A 24,686-nucleotide genomic window follows, 5' to 3' on the forward strand; every position below is an offset into this window, starting at 1 on the left:
ATGCTTCGTCTCTAACCTAGACTGCTGGTTCAGTAGTAGTGGGCTTAGCCTTCAGCTTTCAGGTTCCTCTTCTGTGGAACCAGGTCCCGGTTTGGATTCAGGATGCAGCCACTCTCTCTGCTTTTAAGATTAGGCTTCACACTTTCCTTTTTGATTGTTTCACTTACATTGTGTTTATATCACCCTGCATTTAATTGTTGTTTATTGTTAATCTCTTGCTCTCTTCCACAGTGTGTTTTTATCCTGTCTCACTCTCCTCACCAACAGTCAGTTGTGGCAGATGGCTGCCCCTCCATGAGCCTGGTTCTGTTGGAGGCTTCTTCCTGTTAAAAGGGAGTTTTTCCTTTCCACAGTGCCTGTGCACAGGAGTCCATCTGATTGTTGGGGCTGTGTCTGTATTGTCTTTACCTTACAACGTGCCCTACATGTTTGCTGACATGTAGGCCACAGAAGGAGATGTGACCTTCAGATATGTTCTCAATATTGAAAGTACTTTGTTTGGTAGTGGGTCGTGCTTGGCTGAAGCATTTCCTGAGTCAGTCCACAGAATGTCTGGTTTTTCAGTCACTTGTGAACCCATTTCTCATCCAGAACTTCAAAATCTTTCTCTACTAATTTCTCTAGTTAACAGTGGGGCCTCTTGTGTGCTACATTAGCAAGTCAGATAAAAACACACTATGCAAAAAGTACTGTATGCAACACAAATGTGCAGAGTACAGAAATTCTCTTGTGTGTAGGATATGTTCCTTGGCAAGATGAAGTCTTTTTCTAAATTGTATTGTACTCTAGTGAAGTTTTATTCATGTGTTTGTAATCATAGAGAAATATATAATCTCTTGAAACTCTAAAAACTCTTAAATTAGAATAAATTAATAGTAAATGTAATCCCCAAAACAGTAACTCCAGATATAACTCAGCAGCATCTGTCCTAAGATATCAACTTCTTACCCAGTTTATTAAAAGGTGATTAATGCGTGACTTGGCCCAGATATAAACGGAGTGCTATTCAACGCGCACTCTTCAAACAGACCTGTGCACACGGTGCCAAGATCGTGTCATCAAACACAGCTTAGCTAATGCACGTCCTCTGGCACTGCAGCCAGATGAACAGAATACAAACACCTGTCTGCTCTACTTTTCTGTGGATTTGTGATGCGGCTAAGAGGTGCCAGTCAGCTATCAGTCTGTTGCTGCGCAGCTCAGGTGATTTGGCTGTGTGTTTGTACTCTGTGAAGAGCAGTGAAGGCTTCATACAGGGTTGGGTAAACCCCAGTGACAGTTTGTGGATGCAGGCCCATGCAAATGTGCTCCTACCACAGAGGGGGTTTTTTTTGTGACAGGTGATGTTCAGTTTGGCCTAGGGGCTGGGAGCAAAGGCGGTCTGTTATACAGGGACAACCAGGAGCTGTTAAACATGTCCTCAGAGCCATGAAGTAGAAGGAATACAGAATACTTGGAAACACATTAGAAATGCTGCAGCAGGAGACCTCATGGAAAAGGCTGACATCATGGAAATAAAGTTAATATTCCAGAGGGAAAAATCTTTTAATGCTTGTTCTTTGTTCATTAAGCATTTAAAAATGCAAGGATTAAAGACTTTCTTTTTTGTTTAATTTACGGTTACACTTTCTCCAAAGTGTGAAATAAATAAAGTGTCGAGCCTTGCTTGAGAAACAAAATCCTCTATGTCAGCATCTCGAGAGGACACAGTTTTTTTTCCCCCCCCCCAGTGCGTGAGCCTCAGAGATGGAGCTTATGAGCCGTTGCGCTTCGTTTCTAACCTTTACGCTGAGCTAAGTTAACTGTCATGACAATAGAGACTCATTGTTGTGACCCATCTCTTGGCATGAAAGCAAAAAAAAACAATGATGCATCAAAACCAGTTCCTTTTGTGCTGGAATACAGAAAGAGGATGTTTTCCCTGAGATGAGTTAAAGTCTATGACAAATAAAGCGAAAAAAATTTGACTGCACAATTTATTTTTTTATTTGTTTGACAGCCCAACCTCATGTAGTTTCCTCTGTTTTTAATCTGAATCGGTTTGATGTTGATAGGAACTTGTTGACTTAAAACTTAAGCTTCATTTCTATTTTAATTTTCCTTTCAAACACAAAACCTACACAATATTTACCCACAGGTTTACCTTGCATATTTGAAACTCCTCCAAAGAAGATGGGGATAGGGACACCTTCACCACTGTTGCTTTAGCTCAACTTTTTAGCCTTTAGACATGTGAGAAGTGACGAGGCTAACTGCATTAGTTTTGAAACCAAAAGGATTGTTTGGGATTTCTGTTAAGATTTCTAGTATTACAGTTCATTTCATCCAATGCTTTCAGTGAATGGCAGGTCAGGTTATTTGAATTTATACTATGTCCCAAAGGATTTCTTACACATAGGGTTACTAATAAATAGTGCATTTCACAGCTGTAAGACAAATTTGCTCATCTTTCCACCTCCATATTTCACTTATGCATCCTTACACTATTCTTAAATAACTGAACATTTCCCTCTCCGCCATACATCCCTCAGTATTTCGCTGAAACACTTCACCTCAGGTTTTTCTCAGCCCTCTCAAGTCATCACTCATTCCCTCTTACTCTTGTCTGTCACAGGCTGAGTGCCCCTTTACCTCAAAGGTGCTCCCTAAGTGAACCTGTGAACTTTGTGCCCCCCCCGCCTCCCCGGGGAAAAACCTCGCGTTTTCACATCTGTGCTACACAAAGTCAATTTATGCAGAGGTAAAGGGAAGGTTTGGGTGATTTTTTTATGTTTGTCTGCTTTTGTGCGCACATTCAAGGAAAAAGTGATTTACTCTCATCTGTTTAAGTATCTCTACATAGCAGCAGCCTCCATAGCCTGTTGCAAACGCAAGAGAGAGTGAGTGCCTCTGTTTGTCTGTGGGTGTGTGTGGGGGATGGGGGTTTAGGCATGTTGTCTGCTAGGCCGTCCAAGAAGCCCCAGGGTACCTCAGTAAAAGAGATAATTATCTTTTATCTGCCATGTTGTGACGGGAGATTATGGTTCAAATTTACGATTGTTAAGGAGACAATACAGCACGAGGCTGCTCTTTTGAAAGTGGCGAGGGGGTCTCGAACAAGTGGGAGAACTCCCACAATGCTCCAGAAGCTCATCCCTCATGTTTTGGGCTTGAGGTCTTTCGAAAACAAAGAAAGGGGATAAGAACTGGTGCCATTTACTCTGAGAAAAATGACTTACACAAATCCTATCATAATTTTTAGATGACATTCTATATTGTGTGTCATATCAAAGTGCTATCGCAGGAGATCACAGATACAACAGACTACAATAAATGAGCTCAGTGTCACCATAAGCTCATTGTGGGGCCTAAAATTAGAGTTGTCAGTTGTTATTAAAAAAATGAAGTCGAAACATTTTTATCTGGGCTCAGAGTAGTTCTTATTTTCCAGTGATTCACAACAAAACCTCAATAACAAAAGTTTCATCTGAAGTTCTTGAGATTAAGATAACTGGGTTTCTTTGAGGGGTCCCAAGTGTTTAACCTCTACTAGAGTAGTCATCTAGGAGGTGGTAGGTGACAGCCAGACAGGAACATTAATACTTGGCACTAACCATCTATGCCACCATCTTGACAGTATAGCAAAAGAAGGAGCACCATCATCCGCACTGTCAGTGTTAGCATAGGTATATTTGTAGCATAGGTATATTTTATCAGGCATTGTTCTGTGTTAGATGGTATTCTTTGCTGTTTATGTGCGTTACGCTTACGTCTTCACTGTATATGAATTGTTTAGTATACCTCGAGGTGTCATTTTTTTTACACGTAAAGCTTGCAGTGTTTAATTTCAGACACTACACCAGCTAAATCCACACACTAGATCGTATACACTGTTAGCTAGAAATGGTACTAACTGTATTCTGTGTTTATGTTGTTTGTTTTCGATTTGTTGCACAAAGTAGGGAACACTTGCTTCATCGCTGAGAGTCTGTCCAAGAAGATGAAGCTATAGCTAGTGTTTGGGTAGCATAGCTTGGGTAGCTAGCCTAGTGGTACACCAAAACTGCCAGAAAGTACCAAGAGACTTCAATTTTTTTTGCAGTAAATAAACTATAGCATGCTAACTCTAGGCTTTCAGAGGTGCTCATAAGCTAAGCAACTGCTGTGAGTTCATACTGGGGGTATGTAGATGATAGTTGTATCTGTTGTGTCCAATGACTGTAGAAACCAATGACTGTTTTCTTAGTCATAGTGGTGTCAGAAAAGTTTCTGACTGTGTAACAATCCCTTTGATAGTGAGATAGCTAAAGGAGGAACATGTGCCTAATGGAGCTGACTTTAGTGTTTGATTGAAGGTAGTCTCTTGCTGCTAGTTTAATTGAGGGCAAAGTCATGTCATTCTACATTATATGATAGCATACACATCGCAGATTTGGTCAGCTTGTTCAAAACTTTTATCAAAGCCAGATGGCCACAAGGTATAGTCACAAGCATGGTTCTCTAAAATCTAGAGAACGTCTCTAGATTTGAGTGGTTTTGAACATTTTGGCTACACAGAGAGAGAGTTTGCATTGATTACCCTGCTATAAAGCATTTCAGTATCACTCTTAGGAAAAAGAGTTGCACAGACAACAAATAGCAGTAGAACAATTTTCACAAAGTTGAGTGTATCACATTCTAATCGACTTGTCATTAGACAGTGTTGTCTGTCTCTTCGTACCAGTGCCAAATTTTAATGTTATATGACACACTGTAGAGCGTGTGGTATGGGATGTGGATAACCATTAAGCCGAACCCACGCTTATTTTTGTTGTTTTCTTTTTTTCTTTTTTCTTTTTTTTGGGGGGGGGGGGGGGGGGGGGGGGTGTTCTTCATCCAGGCCTCAAAATATGTAGCTAACAAAAAAAATACTATACACTGTTAAACAGGTATTGGTTTGAGCTGTGAGACAGTAACAGAACCATTAGCCCACAATACACAACCTGTTCCCCCACATGAGACCACACTGACACAGATTGGTCCCACTTTCAAACCAGTATTACTAATACAACACTGCGTTTGTATGTGCTGAGAAACTAGAACACACCTAAACCAAGACATGAAACGTTTTGCACATAAACCATATGTAATGTAAAGAAAGGTGTGAGGGAACAATCAACACATCCTGTACAAATAGGTTTCTGCTTCCTGTTGTGTGATCATTTTTAGCATTGGGGGGAAATTCTGATGTTTTTTTTCTCTCATTCAGTCTTTACTTAAAATATTCAGAGTTTATTTGAATACCCCCTGCTATTGAATGGGTATTGCCTTTTCACATATTAATTCCAAGCAGGAAATGTTGCATCTTTTTGGAAGAAGAGTGGTTTTCAAAGCCATCAAATTCTTAGCGACCCCAAATTTGACCTGACCTCTGCTGAGGGTGACAGCGGTGCAGCGTGGATGAAGATGGACTATTCCTAAGAGCCAATTACACCCACAAATCTGTCATCATCCTCACCTGAAAGACGAGAGGCAGATGCAGGAAGAGAGACAGACAGAAGGAGAGACGGACAGAAATAAGTGGTTTGTGACGGGGATGACGATGATGACGGAGGGAAGAGGACACGGGATCACAGAGAGTGCCTCATCCTCACCTGAGCCAGTTGCAGCACCTCCAGTCACCCTTGGCAGACGTCCACAGCCAGACACCAGCGGGGAAAAGGTCAGCCAGAGGCCATGAGGTCCCACCACAAGGCAAAGCTCTCCTCAATCCCTCTATACACACACGCATACACTCACTATTTCTGTTCTCATTCCACATGCCCCCTTGACCTCACTATTAAAACACAGGAGCAAATCTCCTGATTGGTCACAGCAGCTCAGAAACAAATGATGCCAAATACCTGACTCCTGTATGGCCTTTTCTGCCGGGAAGCAGGCATTCCACTTGTGCAAATATATTTCGATACTGGAAATGGTTTGCAACAGTGCACAGTTTAGGGGTAGTTAGATCTTTAGAGTTGTTTAGAGGTTTCGAGCCAAAGACGACATTTCAGTGCTTTGCATGCGAAAGGATCAAACCTTGAGAGGCCGATTACGTGCAGAAGTTCGCTGTAAGACTATCTGGTTAACTTGTGGCATAATAAAACTAAAAATAAATTAATTTCTTTTTTTCTCTCATCTGAGCTTGATGTGGGTGTCTTTTTTTTTTAAACTCCTGCATCCTGTTATTATCGCAGATTGTAACAAATTAGCATCAGCGCGATCTCTTTTGCTTTGTTTTCTTGTACGTTTTTGGAGGGCTTTAAAGGGTAAAAATGATGCTGAAAGGCAAAGATTCTCCTTGTTTTACCACATTTACATTTAGTATTTTTTTCTGCTTAAATGTGTAAGTCAGGTACTATAAACACGGCTGTCCAGGCTCACTGTGGAAACACGTCACTTTCACCATTTTCACCAGAGTTTCTTCACAAGTCTTTCCTAAATTCTTGATTCAAATGTGATCCTTTAGAACTTACTGCTTTTTTTTCCATATTCCCATCATTTTCATGATTATCAGTTTTTAAATGGGATCATTGTAGCTAAAAAAATAAAAAACAAATACTTAACATTCTTTTTAATCTTTTGCCTGTTCTGCTGCGTTTACGTACTTATTTAAAAAAAATTTGATGTGCATTCTGAGATGGAAGATACGGCAGATGTACTTTTTCATTGCGGATTTCATTAAAGCCAACGTGTCACGAACTGCTCTGCATACACAGAATAAAACATCATGCAAGCAAAGAGAACTGACGTGACTCTAACCACTGTAGCTGCGTTGATGTGAAGAAGATGCCGCTTGTAGATTACTGGAAGGTTAATGATGGTAAAGAAAAATGAAGGGGGATAACATGCAGGAAATTCTTCAATTGAGAACTTGATGGCGTCCAAAGTCATACTCATTGGATGAATGGAATAAATCATATATGCATCATGTCTTGGATTGCATGTACAGAGCATATGTTGATAACTTCCCAGCTTTAACAACACTAATCACCCACTACAGTGTATTACTGAGCTCTGCAGCCCTGCATTGCAATCTTTCATATTAATATCAGCTCGTTATCTTCTTTTCTCTCCTTCCTGCTTCCTTACACAGGCCACTGTCATGCAGTCGCACTAACAGCCCTAAAACTCTACTTTGAGTGCGAGCTGTGGAAATGTCACGAGCAAAACTGATCACTTAATAAACTGACGGGCAAAATGATATTAAAGATGAAGGGAACTTTATCCACTCTGCGGTTCAGAGGTTGAAACAAACACATACAGTAGTTCCTCTTTTCCACTCCTGCTTAACGCTTTAATCATTTCTCACTACTAGAGGTGATACATTCAGTGAGGTTAACTCAATGTTTAGAAGTGTTCATTAACTTTTTTTCTTTAAAGGGTGTTGTACACAGCCATGTGGCTATTTTATATATATTATTATGTGGTATTGTTATATGTATATGATTGGAATATACAGTATTTCTCAGCTTAAATTAATATCAGCCTGTATTTGTTATCTGACTTAATTATTAGTCATTATTAGGATGCAAGAAAAATGCCTGAAACGATGCTTCTTCCTGTTGGGTCCTTCTCGCTCAGTGTACGACAGATGTTTTTTTGTTGCATGTCGGTCGCGATGTGTTTATGTATTTGTCGGATGACACAAAAGCCACTTGAGCCCATGGTGCCCCGCGCATAGTGGCCTGTCTGACCCTGCCATTTGATTTGTTCCTCCATTGCTGCTGTTTATTCCTTCACTTCCTGTTTGTGCTCAACTGACCTAAGAGCTGTTCCTGTGAATGCTGGGTGAAAAAAAAAAAAAAAAAAAAAAAAGTGGGCGTTACTAGATGTGGTTGTGGTGGGTAGGTGAGTGGGTGGGGGTGTGTGAGCATGTGTCAAAGATCACAGCACAGAGGCAGACAGAAAAGACAGCTCTCAACCACAGCTAACATGTCAACAGAGATTAAACTAGTTTATTATTTTCAAAGAGGAAAAAAAAAAATTACGAAACAAAAAAGCAGTCATATTTTACACTAGTGATTATTATTAAATTTTTTACAACCATTCAGTCTGCATAACATAAAGAAATAATTCTACATCTTTGTTTCTTTCGTATTTTTGGTACTCTGATTTATACATACAAATAACAAATACAGGAACTTTTTTCACAATGCATATAATCTGTGGGCAGGAAGAAAGTCTTTCAGGTGATCGAGTGTGTGCGAGTGTGTGCGTGTAAGTGTGTGCGTGTATGTGTGTGCTTGTACGTGCGCGCTTCAACACAAACCAATTGCCCGAGACCTATAGCACATCCAAAAAAAAAAAAAAAAAAAAGAAGAAGAAGAAGAAGAAGAAGAAGAGAGATGCCTGCAGCCGGAGCCGCTGACTCTCTGCAAACTTAATGCAACACAATTCATGCAGGCAAAAACCGAGGCCTGCCCTTTCTCAAAAGTCTTTCCCTCACCTCCTCCTCCCTTTTTTTTTTCTTTCCTCCGGGACTCGGAGGCAGCCTCTCCTCACTCCTCCGGTGGCAAGTCTCTCCACCTGCTGCGACTCGTACCCTTCTTGTTGTTAGCTGCCCAGGGGCATGTTTCCTTTTTTTCTTACTTAATTAAAAAGTCTTCATTAAATGTACTGTATTTCATACAATTTGTACAAATATATTCAACGTCTGTCTCTCCTCATCTTCAGCAGAAGGAGGAGAAGAGGGAGAGGAAGCAAGGGAGCGGGAAGGGGGTGGTGGTGGTGGTGGTGGTGGTGGGGGGGGGGGGGGGGGTTCCTGTTACACAGGTGCAAGGTGAAGAGAGTCGGGTTTGGACATTGAGGAAGAGGGCGTCACAAAAGTTCTTTTAATGTCAGTTTTTTGTGATGTCAAGTGTGGAAAAATGGCTTTTTGTACACAAATGGAGCTCCTTATCGTGTGGATCAGCTGGGAGGACAGCCTCAATGTGGTGGTGGCAGCTCGGGGAGGAGGGAAAACAAAAAAACGTCCCCCTGGAGGTCGGTGCGCCACAGTCAAGTCAAGTCTGCAAAGCATTCACATCGCAGAGGTACACTTCGATTTTTATAAAAAATAAGATACAACTGAGGAGAACAGGAGCCTAAAGCCTGTCGCACTCACACACCGTGGCTCGGCGGTGAGACTGGGGAGCTTAGATCGGACCGAGAAGCAGTTTGTTGTTTAGGATATGGAAGCAGGGCAGCAGAGGTACCGAAAGGTGCGGTGGTGGCGAGGCTGAGGATTCAGAAGTGGTGCACCGCGGGGAGCTCTAACCCATGGCTGTGACCATACTGGAAGGGTGGTGCGGGGTGAAGGGGAGGCTCGAGGAGGGGTGCATGGGTGTGGGGGTGGTCAGCATGTGGCCAGAGTGCGAAAAGGGGGGGAAGGATGACATGTGGCGGGACAGAGCGGCCGGGCTGAATGAGCTGGTCTTTTCCATCAGGCTCTTGGAGAAGTCGTCCATGTTATCTTGGGCCTTTTTGCTCTTCTTTGACTTGCTGGACATCTTCCTGTTCCTGGTCTGGATGCCTTCCTTCTTCATGGTCAGAGGTCGGTTGATCTGCTCTCGAAAGGAGAAAGAAAAAGATGGCAGATGAGTATTTGGTCCTCGTGAACATTTCACATGAGATACGAATCTTAAAATTTAAGATTCCCGTATGAGATTTATATTAAAGCAAAACAAACCGTAAGTGAGGGGTGTCACAGAGTTTCAGAGTAAATAAGAAAAATGTGGTGCACAAAGAGCTTTTTAGTTCTCTTAGAGGCAGATTTTGGGGTTTTGGACAGACATAATGATATGTAATGGAGTCCCATTACGAGGCGAATCAGGCTGTCCCATCCCGAAACACAAGATTGTTTATCTATACTGTGAGAATGTGTGTTTGTGTGTGTGTGTGTTGGGTCGGATATGAATGTTGATTCCTATAAGCTGGACTGTATCTAAGGCTGTAGCTATGCCAGGAAGAGAAAAGAGAGAAAAAGGACAGATGAAGGGGAGGAGGGGGGTGCAGGGAAGATGGAGAGAGCGTGTGCAGAACACAGACGGAGAAGAGTCTGGCAGCTAATGTGCAGCCGGTCAACCACAGAGACACATGGCCATGACGACTGTCAGCGTCGGCCAAGTCCTTCTCTCCACCCTCCTTCTCGACCGCGTGGCCGACTCTTGGCCAAAATGGCCCCAGCTGCCATATTCCAGCATAGGTTTTAGCGAGGAATGAGAGCTGGATGATGGAATTCCGACTGTGGGCAGGATTATGAGGGAGGTGGATGAGGCCGACTGGCTTCCTGATCTTTCTCAGTGGTTCTTCCCGGGGAAATGGGAACAGGGATTTCTCGAGCTGTCTGAGACATTGGCATTTTTCGCTGACTCTTTAAACAGCGGCCTCGATGATTAGTGGAGGGCACAGATCTGTTTTCCCCCCAGTGATGTGGGTTTCACTCGCTAAGCTTTGACTCCATACTGGGTGACCTTCTCTGCCTTGCGTGCCCTGATTCCAGTTCTAGGGCATGCTACACCCACCGAAAGCCAATCTAGCCTCCGCTCTTTGATGCTGAGATGTCTACCGTCTCGCGAAACAATTCTTGGGCCTCCAGCGTGTGCTCGGCCACCAATACCCGAGCATATCAAAAAAAAAGCATTTGAGTCAATGGCCCCCACAGAATGCACAGTGCAAGCTCTCACATCCTCCCTCCAAAAACCAGCAGCTAACCACCTGAAACCTCAGCGTCCGTACAGAAGTGTGAGGACTGTACACCTCTCAGAAATATAAAGATGAGAAAGACACCTTACAGGCACAGTGAGAAAACCCCTGATTACTCGGAGAAGGCCATCTATGTTTTGGGTGTTAACACAACCTTGTGTTTGTGGCAACTTTTCTGTTTTCACAAGCTTCTTATCTGAGCTTACGGGACAACAGACTGCTACCATCAGGTGTTTTGTACGCTCACACTTACACACATTAGGAGCCCATGCAGGCCAGCGGGGACTCCACTAAATTCTCCATGAAGAATGTGGAATTTGTTTCAAAGGGAGCAAACCCCAACAGAAGTCTGGATTTACCAAAATAAACTAATTTCATAATTACACCAAGGTCGGGGTCAGTTCAGATGCTAATATGTAACGGGGAAATATTATTCTACTCTCCTTTTAACCTTGGTCTGAATCTGCTTCTGCACCGCCTCACAATGTGCCAAAAGTAACATGGGAAAATGATTTAACAGAGAGCGCTTGCGTGACAAGCTGGCCAGCAGAGCAGGATACTCTTCCCCTTATGCACAAGGGTATAGGCAACCTCTATCTGTTGTCTGTACAAGGGGGAAGAAAATTACCTACATGTGGCCTCAGAGCAGTTATCCTGCTTATTATTATTATTAGTTTCAGCCACAATGGCAGTTTGATTAAAAGTGACAGCTTTGTGCACAGGAGAGGAGAGAGAGGGAGAGATAAACGCGTCCCTGGGGTTTTCAGATTGAGGATGTGAAATGATGTGGCGAGGCACTAACCAACCCAAAACGAATCAGACGGATTGGTGGTCAGAGGGGGGACTCAGAGTCCCTGGTGCGCATGGAACCAAAAGGCTAGAAATAGAAGAAGAAGAAGAAGAAGGGGGAAAAAAACGGTCTAAAAAAATTAATCGAATTTTAATTAAGCCCCTTCTTTAATATTCAAAAGCAAGGCGGCTGCGGGCTTAGTTCACTTAGGTCTTATACATTTTAGATTCGCACTTACTGCCAATAAATCATATTAATTCTACAGTATTTGTTATCGCCGTGCCCCGGAAATTCTCTGCAGGGACAAGTCAGATAAAATATTCAAAGGGAGAGAGGGGAAGGTGCCCAGCAGGACGTGATGGGAGAGAAATAAAGAAGGCAGATCTGAGGAGAAGGGGGACATAGATGGGAGCTGGACGAATAAATATTGGAGGCAAGCCTCGATAGTTATGAGAGATATCCAGTGAAGGTTTATTACTCACATTGTGCAGTTTAAAGTACAGGCCGCAGGCGTTGCACACCGGGTCCCCGTTGGCATTTCTCCGCCACAGCGTCGTCGTTGTCGTCTGACAGTTTGCGCACGACGTCCCTGCCCGCCTGGCTGCCGACTGCACGACGCAGACAGGCCAAAAAAAGGGAAAGGGGAAAGAAAAAAACATCACATGACCACTCAATGACCCAATCATCACTGAGGTTTATTCTAACAGCTTTAATACCATCATTCAGGGCTCGTTTTAACACTTAAATATGGCTTAAAAAAATACACACACTAGTTAACTTTCCTTACGCGAAATAGCCATGTGGCACTCATTAAGAGGGATTTGCAAGGATATCTGTGGAATTTTTAAGTCATCGGGATAAATTGGTGTAAATTCAGCAGCCCTGTATCCATGGTATCCTCGATTGATTTAACAAAGAAACAACACATGCATTTTCTATTATACCTGCTTAAATACAGTCTTTAATTTTTCACTCCAGCATTGCGCAAAGCTGCTTGAAACATTCAGGAAGCTTTTATTTTGACAGTATATACATTGTATATCTCTACCCAGTGCATTTTCTTTTGCATTTAGTGCAAGCTGAAATTTTTTTTCAATGAGGAAAGAAATAAATTTAAAAAAGGAAAACAGGGTTGCTTTCACCCGGGGCTAAAAATAGCCACGTAGAGCTCATACCTCCTGGAGAATAAATATTTACAGAACACATAAAAGCAGGGCCTTGAAATGGGAGAGCTATTAAATGTGATTAAATTAACCCCCTCCTTAAAAAAAAGCCAACACGTGACGTCAGACAATGGAAAGGAAAAGGAAGGAGATGAAACGTATAGATTTGGCATCTATTAAACGTAAAAGGCCTCGTCTGGAATGTATGCTTTGGATTCTTCCAATATGCGCACAAAATATGAATACATGATGCGGTGAAATGAACCACATGGCAATAATTGCACGCCAGTTAAAAGCACACAGTTTGGAGAAAGAAAGAAAGAAAGAAAGAAAGAAAGAAAGAAAGAAAGAAAGAAAGAAAGAAAGAAAGAAAGAAGTGGGTATTTTTGGCTTCGCTGCAGTCTACTAGGAGAGTAAAACCCTCGCTCCATCCTGCCACAGTGAAAGTCATGTCTTCCGATGGATTTCAGCTGCCTGCCTCACAGGCCAGTTTGCTGCAGTGGCTTGACATTGATGTTATAATCTCTAAAAACAATCAATAGACAGGTGACCGCAGAGGACACGCTAACGTAAAGGACTACATTATCTCAGGGAGGAATTTCCAATTATACACACGTGGTGGCCCAATAACCCCTGCTGCTGATCGCTGTGAATACCCAATCACAGTGAGGGAACACACCTTTTGAAATCTCTATTTTTATTCACTTAACCTATCATCATAGTTTAACCGGTTTTCTTATTTTTCCAACATTTTGTTTTTTTCTTCGCAGCCAACACTTTAAATATCAGCAATGAAAGGTCAACAGGATTGGTATTTACACGTTGTGGTGATTTCATAGAGAAATGATTCGGCTCGCAGATCTTATCTTCGTGCTAAATTTCACTTTCTGGCCTGTACAGTTTTTTCCTGACCCTTTTCACCTCCGCGAGAAAGAGGTTCAAGGTCAAACTGACCTGGTTGTTACCCATACCTGAGCATCCTCGTGTATTTAAGCGGTGATTACAACGCTAAACAATTTCTCGTCGTGGCTCTCTGTCTGGCCTGGCTCGGGCTGCCTCAGCCTTTATGTTTTGACTGGGGAAGCGGGGCTTGTGTTGTTGAAAGCGACTTATCTGCGCTGCTCAGATATCCGGCAGCTCTTTCCTGAGTAGTCGGGTTTTCACATTATAGAGGCAAAGAGAAGAAGTCCAGAGCAGAAGAGGTCTGGACGGCCATTTTTGCCTCGAAAGATTTTTTTTTTTTTCAAAGAGTGGGGAACTCCTGTGAAGCTCATAAGAGATGTAAGCTCTGATGAGAGGGGCTTTCCCCAAAATAACTGTAAAAATAGCTGCACTTGGAAAGCAAAAAGGTCTGCTTATAGCTACAATATAGGCTCACCTACAAGATGAAATTTAAAAAAAGGATGCTGTAAAGAGTGCAGAACTGCAGCCATGCTCAGTTCCTTTAATTAGAATCAGAGTGGGGGGTCTTTTGTTTTGTTTGTTTGTTTTTTGTTTGTTTTATCCCGGGGGGTTGTTTTATTTGCTCAATTAAATATGAAAGATAGAAAATGTAATCTCTCTTTTAAAAAAAGTAAACCTAAGGCGCTCGCAGTGCAATTTTAAATTAAATATTTAAAAGTTAAATAACACTGTGCAGGACGTAAATAAGGTACTACAAGTGGAAATAGTCCAGATGTCGTACAATAGCTGTAAAGCTTTGATGGCCACAGGTAGCGTTCTATGATATACATGGGGCCTACTGTGTGAATCAATGACAATTTTAGCAAATAAAAAGTAGCACTGTCATTGCATTAAAAAAAACTGCACTTTTTTTCTGTGGTAATATCTTAAAGCAGAGACCTGCACTTGTCGAGTCAATTTCCTGCAGCTAATAGGCCTACTTCTTCCTGGATAGGGGAAAAACAGAGAGAGAGACGGAAATGTCATCAACAGAGAAACATGGTGGAAACGTACCAGCCGTCGCTTGGGTTTGATGAGAGGGCGATTCTGCCCGTTCATCTTGTGATAGAGTCCGCAGGCGTTACACAGATAGTGACCCGTACCGTCCCGCCTCCACAGCGGAGTCGACGTGGCCCCGCAGTTCACACACTCTCTACCTTCTGCAAGAGCCAACGCGCACACGGACACGGACACACACACACACACACACACACACACAGACACAAACAGAAGATGGAGAGAGTGTCCAGGTCAGTTGGTCCTTAAAATAACCAGCAATAACTGGTTCATGCAATCAATGCTGAGAATAAAAAGAGGTTAGAGAAAAGTATATATATATATATATATATATATATATATATATATATATATATATATATATATATATATATATATATATATATATATGTAAAGCACAGAACGATTAATAATGACATCGACTAATAATAATAACTAGACAAACTAGTACCAGTAATTAACAATAATGATATTGATAACAATAACTAGAAAGTAGAAAGGTTTGTAGTAGATTTATTTGTCACACACACACACACCACGCACGCACACATTAAACACATGTGGTTAGTGTTGGTGTCGAATACAGCAGTTGTGTTAAGGTCCATAAAGCATAAATTATTTCAGTAAACCACAAAACTTTTCACACTGCGAGTCTCTGAGCAGGATTTTCAGACTGAGCAAAATCCACTTTGGAGCGTGACAATTTTTTAAAATAAATCTAATCAAATCCGCCTTCGTCCGAGCCATTAAATTTCCCTTTATTGAAAATTTATATAATAATAATAATAATAATAATAATAATAATAATAATAATAATAATAATAATAATAATAATAATCTTTTATTTTGAAATGGGGGGGGGGGGGGGGGCAGGTTTGACTGGCACTTCTCTAGTGACACCGACAGGTGAGACGCGCACTAACAGTTGGATTATGGTATACGGGGGCCTGAAACTGAAACAAGGGAGCTCGCTGCACACATAGTCAGATTATTTGAAAGCAGAGACTCACTCACACAGGGCTTTTGTGCAACGCCGAGAGCCTTTTGCATTCTCAGGCATGCAGCCACACTTCCCCTTTTTTCGAGCTGCAAACACACACGCACACACACACAGCTCGACTTCTTCACAAAGACTAAAAGAGATGCGTCGGTCCGGGTCGTGCCGCGTCGTTTAAATGTGACAGACATGCAAGCACCTGGGAAAGTGTGTGTTGCTATTTCTCTCTCTGTTTTTTTTTTCTTCTTTTTTTTTGGCTTGATAATATGTTGCAGAAATCAAACAGGAACTGATCCAATGCATGTGACTTAAGAAAAGCAGGCCTCTGCAATGCACCGTTTTGCACAGTGTGCCTGGTGCTCCGGGAGAAAAGCTTTCAGCGCTGCGCTGAGTTTACACTGCCGCACTGAAGACCCGATTAAAACATCCAAATGAAACTCTTCAGATCGCCAAATATCTTTAACTGCACATTATCTCACATGATCCCGGAATTCACATCTTTATTTGCATTAATGGCCCAGTGTATACTGCTGAATAATCCCGATGATATGCATCAACTAATCCTCTGTTTTCTATACACCCCATCAAAGACGCTGATATTAATCTCATTACAGAAAACTGGTTTTCAGCGGCGCTGAAATAACCTTTAAAATAATTACCCACCCTCTTCACAATTTGTAAATATCTCCCTCCTCTCTGTCTGTCTGTCTTCTTTTTTCCCTCCCCTCGGTGGTTCGTGCACTCTGCCACGGCGACGGTTCAGCCGCTTTTTCCCTGTGAATGAACGAGCAGTATCCGGTGCTCTACCGCTGGGTAAACAATGCAACTGTGGCGTGCACTGGTCCGACAATAATGGGATTATCTTAAACATATAAACGGGGCGACACAGCCCAGAGAGTTGGCTTCCCCTCTGTCTCTCTCCCACTCTCTGTTAGTGCAGAGGAAGATGAAAAAATGACCTTATTTATGGTTCAACTCGGAAATCATTTGCGTCATGATTTTTTCCTTTTTACCTCAATATAAAAAAAGTTAAATTCATTTTTTTTTATTTCAGTTGTCAATGGTGTTAATCTTTTTCCCCCATTTTTTATTTTTTATTTATTTTTAAAAATAAATATAACGTATTTTATATTTGTTTTATTGGTGTTATATTATATTTCATATTATTATAATTTTTTTTTTTAAATCAGACCATTAAGGGAAATCTGTGAGGTATTTTTGCGACTGTCTGGGTTAAACTGACTCCTGCGGCCTTAAACCTCCATGTGAGGGATGAACGTGCTGATTATGGGCATTTATTTTAGAAATCTATGTGATATTAAACACGGCTGATCATTAAAGGCTGCAATTCTGGGGAATGCTGTTAGATCAAAAGGGAATGTAATAAAGCGCACGCCTACCTGAAGTGGACCTTGTTTTTGGTCTTGTTTTGGAACCATAACTAGAAGATGACCCACCTATCAGGCTACTTGGTGGGAAGAGGCCTGGGCCGTATTCAGGGACATAGGGTGGGTATGTGGCGATGGGGTGGTGGGCAGAGGATGACCCTGCTCCGATTGATGCCACGCTCCGGCTGTGAGCTGACTCCAGTTTCATACTCTCGGCCAGGGTCACTTGGTACTTTATGCACTCTTTATCCTCCTGCCGCCCGGAGCTGCTGGAGCCGGGGGTAGATATGCCCGGATCCGGGGATACGTCTTTGGGAGGGGTCGGGGGAAACGTGAAGAGGTGTGGACTGGAGTGACCGGTAGACAGGGAGGAGGAGGATGAGGCTGGGGGGTAGACGGACAGGCTGGCCGGGGAGCCATGGTGCAGGTTCTTGGGAAAGGGGCTCAGGTTCCAGGGAGAAGTGCTGTGGTGCGGGGGGATTCCTTTGCTCCCCTCCAGCCAGGGCAGAGAGCCGTGCAGTAATGAGGGACGACACACCTGGCTACCTGAGGCAGCACAGAAAAACAACAGAAAAGATCACAACCTGACTTCACTCTGCAGTAAAAACAAATACACATTGCCATTTAGAGTTGTCGGGCTTCAGGCCTGAAAAAGCAGGATTTAAGCTTTACACACAAATTAAGCAAACAAATCAGGTGACATTTCTTTATTTCTTTTTTATTATTATTATTTTTAATTATTCCACACACAGAAGCAATCATTCACTGTGACCAACATCCAGTTCTACATTTAAAAAATCCTGACAGTTTGTTTACACGTAGAAATTATTTGAACCCCTCTAGTGTGTAGAAATCTGAGAGTTTCATGTGGCCACGCACGTGCGTAAATTTACCCTTTAACCTTCCTATTGAGCGGGCCTAAATGCAACATATGAATGCATGTAATTCAAAAGTAACTCGACTGTTGAGGAAGTTAAAGCCTACATCATAGGAAACTTCATAAATGACTACGCGTCAGTGACTGGCACATTAGAAAATAGACAGTTGGAGTGTGAGAGCAGAAGCCAAAAAACATAAATACCAAAGTGTTCCAGGTGTATCTCTGGTTTCTGTGCCAACACGTCTATTTGTTTAAATCCGTAACTAAACACTCGATCGATCCAGAAAACAAATTGGGCACGAGCTTTTAAAAAAGGAAAAAAAACTTCACCAGCATATGAGTCAGCTCATGTTTGTGAACTTTAAACGGGAATTGACTTCAGTACGAGCCATACTCAGAAACCATACGCGTAAACTACACATATTCACGCCGTGGTTTCACAACACTTGAGTTTTATAAGTCGAATCAACCCGGGCTAAAATCGAAACTCGTTTCTTTTTTTTCTTTTTTTCCTTTTTTCTTTTGTCTGGGTCACAGTGAGAAAATAATTCCGAGCTGTAATGGAGCCTGCCTGCAATTACGCACGGGCATCCAAACAAATAAAGGGAGCAAATGATTAAATAAAAGGCCTTAACAGGCCGTTTACTTACTGTGTGGAGGAGGAGGGTACCTCTGGACGGCTCGGACAGAGTTTCCATAGTATGGAGAGACGTGGTTCCCCTGTCCATCGATATTAAAGAGTACATCCACATCTTCAGCGAGGGGATACTGCGAAGGGTCCATGTATGAGTGGCCGAGGCCCGGGTGATGTGAGCCAGGATGCTGTTCGTTCATCACCGCGGGATGATGGCTTATCCATCGTGGCTGGTCCGCACTTACTTCCATCGCTTGATTTCTTTAGATATATTTTTTCGTTGCTTTAGCAAATGTTCATGCACGCTGAAGCAAACTGGTACAAGTCAAAAGATAAGAAATAAACTGTCCCAAATCCGCGTGTTTGTTAAATCCACAGGTTCCGCGCTTGCTTCCGATCACCTGGAGACAGAGGGGAGAATTTATTGTCTTACGTTCTAACATTTGTTTACATGCAACGCTTCTAAAACTTGGCAGGACGCTCACGCTTAAGCAAATTCACACGCGATTTTTAAAAAAAAATTTTTTTAACAAAGACAGAAATTAAACAGGGAACATACCCAACATTACAAATGCAACTGAGGTGCTGTCACAGAAATACGTCCAAAATGGAATCCGGTCCCACGCAGAGCTCCTGAACTTCTTCCTCTTAGCAAACAAACAGCGAGAAAAAAAAAAGTCAGTGTTTCAGCTCAACAAGTAGCGGAGGCTCGCACGGGGCGCAGGCAGGGCTTGTTTGCAGTGGATGGCCTCACTGCGCACTGACCAGCACCAGCAAGTTAGACTCACTGATCAAATCTCTGTTTGTGCGCAGTTGAAGCCCTCTCCATTAACTCCGCTCCTCTCTCTCTCTTTCCCTCTAGGTCTGTGAGTCTCTTGCTTACTCACCCTTGCCCTACCTCTCTCGCTCTCTCTCTCTTTCTCTCTTGCTCCTTCCAGTCCCCCTTCTTTTTTTCCTTCTCTCTCTCTCTCTCTCTCTCTCTCTCTCTCTCTCTCTTTTTTTTTTTTTTTTTTTTTTTTTTTTTTACAGTGAAGGCATTCTTTCAGGATGGCGCCAGGCAGCTCAATGCTTGCAGACAGCTGTGGCGCGACGCAACTTAAGGAGGGTCTGTCAGTGTCATCAGTTAAGGGGAGGGGCCTGCTCTAATTGAATACAACATTTGGCCAAGGAAGATATAGAAGAGCTGCAAGAATTTATTACCTTTTTAATGTTTGTTTGTTTGTTTTTTTTCTCTGAACTCATCAAAAGAGGTATATTTGTTTTAAATATGAAAATTGTACTGTAGTAAGGCCTTATACACTTAACAGCTGTCTTATGCATGCAAGCGTGCTAGGTGTGCAAAACTCGTGTTGTAGGAAGTTATTTTATTTTGAATTAATCTATAAAATATGATACCTACGTTTATAAACTTAAAAGGGAAAACTTATAAATTCACCTTCAGCGTCATTAAAGTTGACAAGTATAAAAATGATAACCAAAAATAAAAGTTTTAAACTCCTTTTCTAAGAAAAAAAAACTTTTATTACAACAGCCACTAAAGTCTGCGCTTTTTCCTGCTACAGTTTGCAAGAAGAGAAGAGCAGAAGCCGCTGCAGAGCCTGTTGCTCTGGGCCAACGGCATGTTGCGGGACATTTATGCTCTTAAAATTGTGACAGTGCGTCCTCTCGCGGTGACAGCCACATTATTCTAATGGCAGATCCAAACTGAGCCGATTTCCTCACCGCGAAGGGACGCCTGGGTGACTAAGCCTCCAGTTTTTAAAAAAGAAAAGAAAAGTTAAAAAAAATAGTTATAATGTAAGCTATTACTGGCTGTTACTTAACTCAGTCGGTATCTGTGCGGTAGCTGCAACCTGTTCACTGCAGCTCAGACAGACGAGCAACAACGAGCGATGTCAAGATTTATTCACAACAGTGAATAACGCGCATTGATAACTCGCACTGCGAGTGACCGTAGCCCGCCTCGCTTTGACCAGTTTTTCTTTTTAAATAAACAAACTGGAATTTAAAAGGATGTGTGCGCCGTGACACGGCCATGATGCCCTACGTCTTCCACCTGAGAAACAGTCCCCCTGTATCCCTCCCCGTGGGCAGGTGTGTGTGGGAGGGGGGAGGTTTTTTATGTCTAAATCCCGGTTTGATCTGCGTATACTGTCAGACTGGCGGTGTGTAATAGTAGCAGTGTGTGTGTGTTGGGGGCAGCCACTGGAAGTGACGTCACCGCGGTGTAAACAGTCAGGAAATGAATCCTCTCTCGGCGGCTGCGGGAGCGCGCACGCCCTCGCACCACGTAGGTATTGGCATGAATTTGCTGTGGGTGTAATAATAGGTGGGGGTCACTTCCTTAGAGTGGGGGGTTGGTACCAAATAAATAAATAAATAAAAGCATTAAGGTGATCAATGAAAACGCCATCAGACAGATTATTTAGCAGGTGAGTCCTCAGTTGCATGCGCACAGGTGATGGCTCATTCATTCAATCCCGTCTGAAATTATTAAGCTTGCTCTTAACCGAGCGCTTGGGAGCACGGGCAGAGGAGGACTTGGCAAAGCGTGCTATTTTTCCCTCTCTCCAGGATAGCCCTACCTGGGGAGAGGGAGAGGGAGAGCGAGCGTTTCTCACACAGGCAAAGCCCGAAACTGAACTTGGACGCAAACTGCTGTAGCTGCCATTGTCAGGCTGTCAGCCGACTCGTGTAATTATCCTCTTGAAAAAAGTATCGCGGAGCGTTATCCACAAAGTAGCCGTTATAGGTGCTCGAAGGCAACACACGACGGTAAAATGTGGCCTAAAATCCCGATTATGTGTTTTTGTTTCTTGACTGGATGCATCGAAGCTTAGAGAATGGGACATGGAAGCCATCCCATCACTTGAGTCCCCAAGCCTCGGTGTCAATAACGCCGGGGCTTATTCAGCGCGGGATATAAGACTGCCTCTCCCTTTCTTAAAAAAAAAAGGGGGGGGGGGGAAGTCATTTTTAATCCTAAACTGTCGTCACGAAGGGAGAAATGGTGGCTTTGGCTCTTTTTTCTCTCTGTGTGTGTGTGAGGACGAAAAAGCGAGAGGGGCTAAAACGAGCCCACATTAGTCTATTTTTGTAGTTAATGGCCTACAACTAGCACCGATGCTGTGCGCAAAGATTTGTTAAAGGTTTATTCATAAACGCGGGCGAGGGTCCAGTCCTTTTCTTGATGGCTTAGATAATTTCTGCGAGATTATGTTAGCCAGCTTTGATTAAAATCGAGCCACTTTTTTTTTTGTTCTCTTCACTGCAGTTAACACAAGAACGGATTATTCCATTGCCTGTGTGTGTGTTTGTGTGTGTGTTTAGGGGGATCAAATGTTTTAGATAACGTCTAATGCTTGCGTGCATGTGCGTGCGTGTGTGTGTCTGTGTCTGTGCGTGTGTGTGTTTACTTTGTTCCTCAGCGTCCCGTGTTCACAAAATTACAATCATTGTTTTCCCTCATAAATAAAAGTTTCCTTCCGCCAGCTGATTAATCAAAGGTCAGCGAGATAAAAATCATACTATATTAATACATGGTGTAACAGTTATGCCACCACCAGTGAGTGTTCACCCACTGCTACCACTACAGTAATATCAATACTTTTTTGAAAAGGAAAAGAAATTCAAATGATATGAGTAGCAGCTCGTGTGAGGTACATTTAGAGCCACGAAGAAGCAAGAAGCTCTATTGTAAAATAATATTGAAAAGAAATCGCCTGTGCGCATGCGTGTGTGCGCATTTACGGCCTGTTATCTTGGGTCGTAATGTGTCACGTATCTTTATTTATTCTGGCACGCACAGAGCTAAGATACCCAGCCAGAATTAGACTTAATTTTTGTGAAATATAAATTTTTTAAATATTTTTTTAAATCAAAAAGCACTTTGGCGCAAGAAAACACACGATATAAGAACATAATCCAAAGAGCTTCTGTGGAAAAAAAAGAGATGCCCAGCCAGTGATTAAAAATGCTACGGGCTATAGTCATGCTGTAAATTGTGATATTTTTTACTGGTTAAGCGCTCATTTATACATTTTGAAACCCGTATATTACCGCAGGTAACCTATTTGTTTCTTACTCAGTGAGTCATTTGTCACCTTTCTAGTCTTTTCAAGAAAAAAGTGGGGCTGCTTTTCTGTCAGCATGGGAACCAAGTCTGGTTCTTAGAACAAAACTAGGGCGTAAAATTCTGCTTGTTGGGCGCGTGAAACTTAAAAACAGAACTGGCTTTCCTAGAACGATTTAAATGAGCAAGAGCTGAAGGATTGATCACATTTTCTTCGAGTGTGTTTAAAAAGAAAAAGAAAAGAAAACTAGCACATCAGATTTTGTGTCATTCTTCCCAACGAAGAAGAAAAAAAAGAGCAAAGAAAAAAAAGGGGGCTGCCAATTGACTGAGTTGTGATTCTTATCTTTATATCACGTCTCGCCAGACGCACTGATGTAATCTTTCATTTGAGGTGCAGGGCCTTTTCACCTCTTGTCTTGTGCATCTCCAAACAGAAGTCATTCATCATCCAGGCACTAAATTGTTTGGCTGATTTTTTTTATTTTATTTTATTTATGTTATTAATCTTTGTGATTTAAATGCGTTTAAAGTGGAGCTCGGAGTGCTAGCAGCCTCTCTGACACCTCATGCAATAACGAAATTTCGATTGTGACGGGAAATTGGAGTGAAAGTGCTATCCGCTCGAGCGGTCCGCTGCTCTTCTTCTACGTTTTTAATCCGAGTTTATATTATTTTAATAATAACACCGTATTTTTTATCCTTTTATCCTTTTTTTATCCTATCGAATCCTATCCTCTTTTCTAAGAAGCGAAAAAATGAAGGGAAGAAAAAAAACATCAAGGTGTCCGAGGGTTTCTCTCGTGTTCTGCTCCCCGCGTGCAAATAACCGTTGGAGCTTTTTGGCCCGTGACTGTGCGCGTGTGATGCCCCTGATTTAGCTTCCTATTCATTCTAAACAGCGGCTCTCTCCCTCTCTCGCACTCACACAAACACACCGCCATCTCGAGACACAAGGACCAAAGACGAGATGGAGGAAACTAATAACGGGCTGGGTGTGTGTGTGCGTGTGGGGGTGCAAAGCAGCCTCAGCAAGCCCAGCTCCTTCTTATGACCCGCCGGCAAAGGTAATCAGATCAATTTCACGGCTTGTATGGGATTCTCGCCTGCACCACCAGGTAATGCGAGAGGTAATGGGTCGCTAAAAACACTCATCTGTGCTATTTTAGGTGTAGGTTAAATAATCTAAGAAGTGAAACCGGCTGTCGTTTAGCCTTTTTACATATCAATCCGTTGACTCAGGCGAGCCAAAGAAAAAGAAATGCTAGCTTAATTATCAGCCCGGCCAACCAAAGCAAATTTCGCTTGCGCTGCTAATAAATAAAAGGATAGAGAAAGCAGTTAGCATTAAACGCAACAATGGCGCTCGTTATGGATGTTGTAGCCAGTATTGTCAACAATACCCCCCCCCCCCCCCTTTTTTTTCTTTTTTTTTTTTAATTCCACCAAGTGCACACAGAGCGATGTTGAGGGGGAGAGATGAAGGTGTAACGGGTAGCTTCATCTCCGGCTTCACTGAAGTCCAGTCAAAAAAAAAAGATTAAAAGAATGTTACCGCTTTACTCATAATTTTCGTTTATAGTCATTTAATCTAGCACCCAAAAAAAAGCACATTCACAAAAGTTTCCCATCATTCTCAGACCGTCAGTGAGCTCACAGACAGGCTACAAAGCCACCGAGGGAAGCGGCAGCTCATTGGATGGGGCATTTAGGATGCGGCGGCTTCAGAGCAAATCTAAATATTTACTGACCTGCAGTGGACGCTGGACGGGTGGAGGCTTTTTTTTCCGCAGACGTGAAGGAAGAGTGACATAGAGATGGAGGCGCCGATGGCATTTAGAGAGAGGCAGAGGAAAAAAGAACGAGAGGGCGAGGAGCTGTGGACGGGGAGGGGAAAAACACACACGCAGACACACACACACAAACACTCACACACACACTCTCAGCACAGCGCTAGGAGTAGTGGTGGCGGCGGCGGTGATGGTGCGCGCGCGCCCTCGGTCCCGGAGTCACAGCGTCACAACTCAACGCGAGGAGGAAACACGCGCGCACATAGGCTGTACCGGGCAGGCTGCACGAGCACACGGGCCAACCAAAGGCGGCCTCTTTACCGTACT

General features: G+C 42.7%; 1 protein-coding gene and 1 long non-coding RNA gene across 13 annotated transcripts in view; one reads left to right on the plus strand and one right to left on the minus strand.

The window, feature by feature from the left end:
- Nucleotides 1-8,736: 8,736 nt before the first annotated feature.
- On the minus strand, nt 8,737-24,470 carry gata3 (GATA binding protein 3). 10 transcript variants are annotated; one of them, XM_086268589.1, is made up of 7 exons: nt 24,321-24,470; nt 19,057-19,144; nt 18,514-18,898; nt 16,996-17,529; nt 14,482-14,741; nt 11,959-12,084; nt 8,737-9,545 (listed from the first exon to the last, which is right to left on the minus strand). In XM_086268589.1, the coding sequence occupies exons 3-7, from the start codon at nt 18,746-18,748 to the stop codon at nt 9,255-9,257; spliced, it is 1,446 nt and encodes a 481-aa protein (XP_086124715.1). In that variant the 5' UTR covers nt 18,749-18,898; nt 19,057-19,144; nt 24,321-24,470; the 3' UTR covers nt 8,737-9,254. The 10 variants fall into 10 exon arrangements, with proteins under 10 accessions (XP_086124715.1, XP_086124722.1, XP_086124718.1 ...); XM_086268596.1 differs by lacking the exon at nt 24,321-24,470 and having other exon boundaries at nt 14,482-14,528; nt 14,685-14,741; nt 17,053-17,529; nt 19,057-19,981; XM_086268592.1 differs by lacking the exon at nt 24,321-24,470 and having other exon boundaries at nt 14,482-14,528; nt 14,685-14,741; nt 19,057-19,966.
- LOC147310094 (uncharacterized) overlaps nt 23,321-24,686 on the plus strand; it is a 45,126-nt gene continuing 43,760 nt past the window's right edge. For all 3 annotated transcript variants that reach the window (XR_015125628.1, XR_015125630.1, XR_015125629.1), the window contains exon 1: nt 23,321-23,636. This is a non-coding gene — a long non-coding RNA (uncharacterized LOC147310094). The remainder of the gene's footprint in view (nt 23,637-24,686) is intronic.

Source organism: Aulonocara sp. 'chitande type north' Nkhata Bay, linkage group LG17, assembly GCF_057382095.1.
Source record: "Aulonocara sp. 'chitande type north' Nkhata Bay isolate Kocher_YH1m ecotype deep benthic linkage group LG17, A_spYH_male_GT1.1, whole genome shotgun sequence".
NCBI lineage: Eukaryota > Metazoa > Chordata > Actinopteri > Cichliformes > Cichlidae > Aulonocara > Aulonocara sp. 'chitande type north' Nkhata Bay.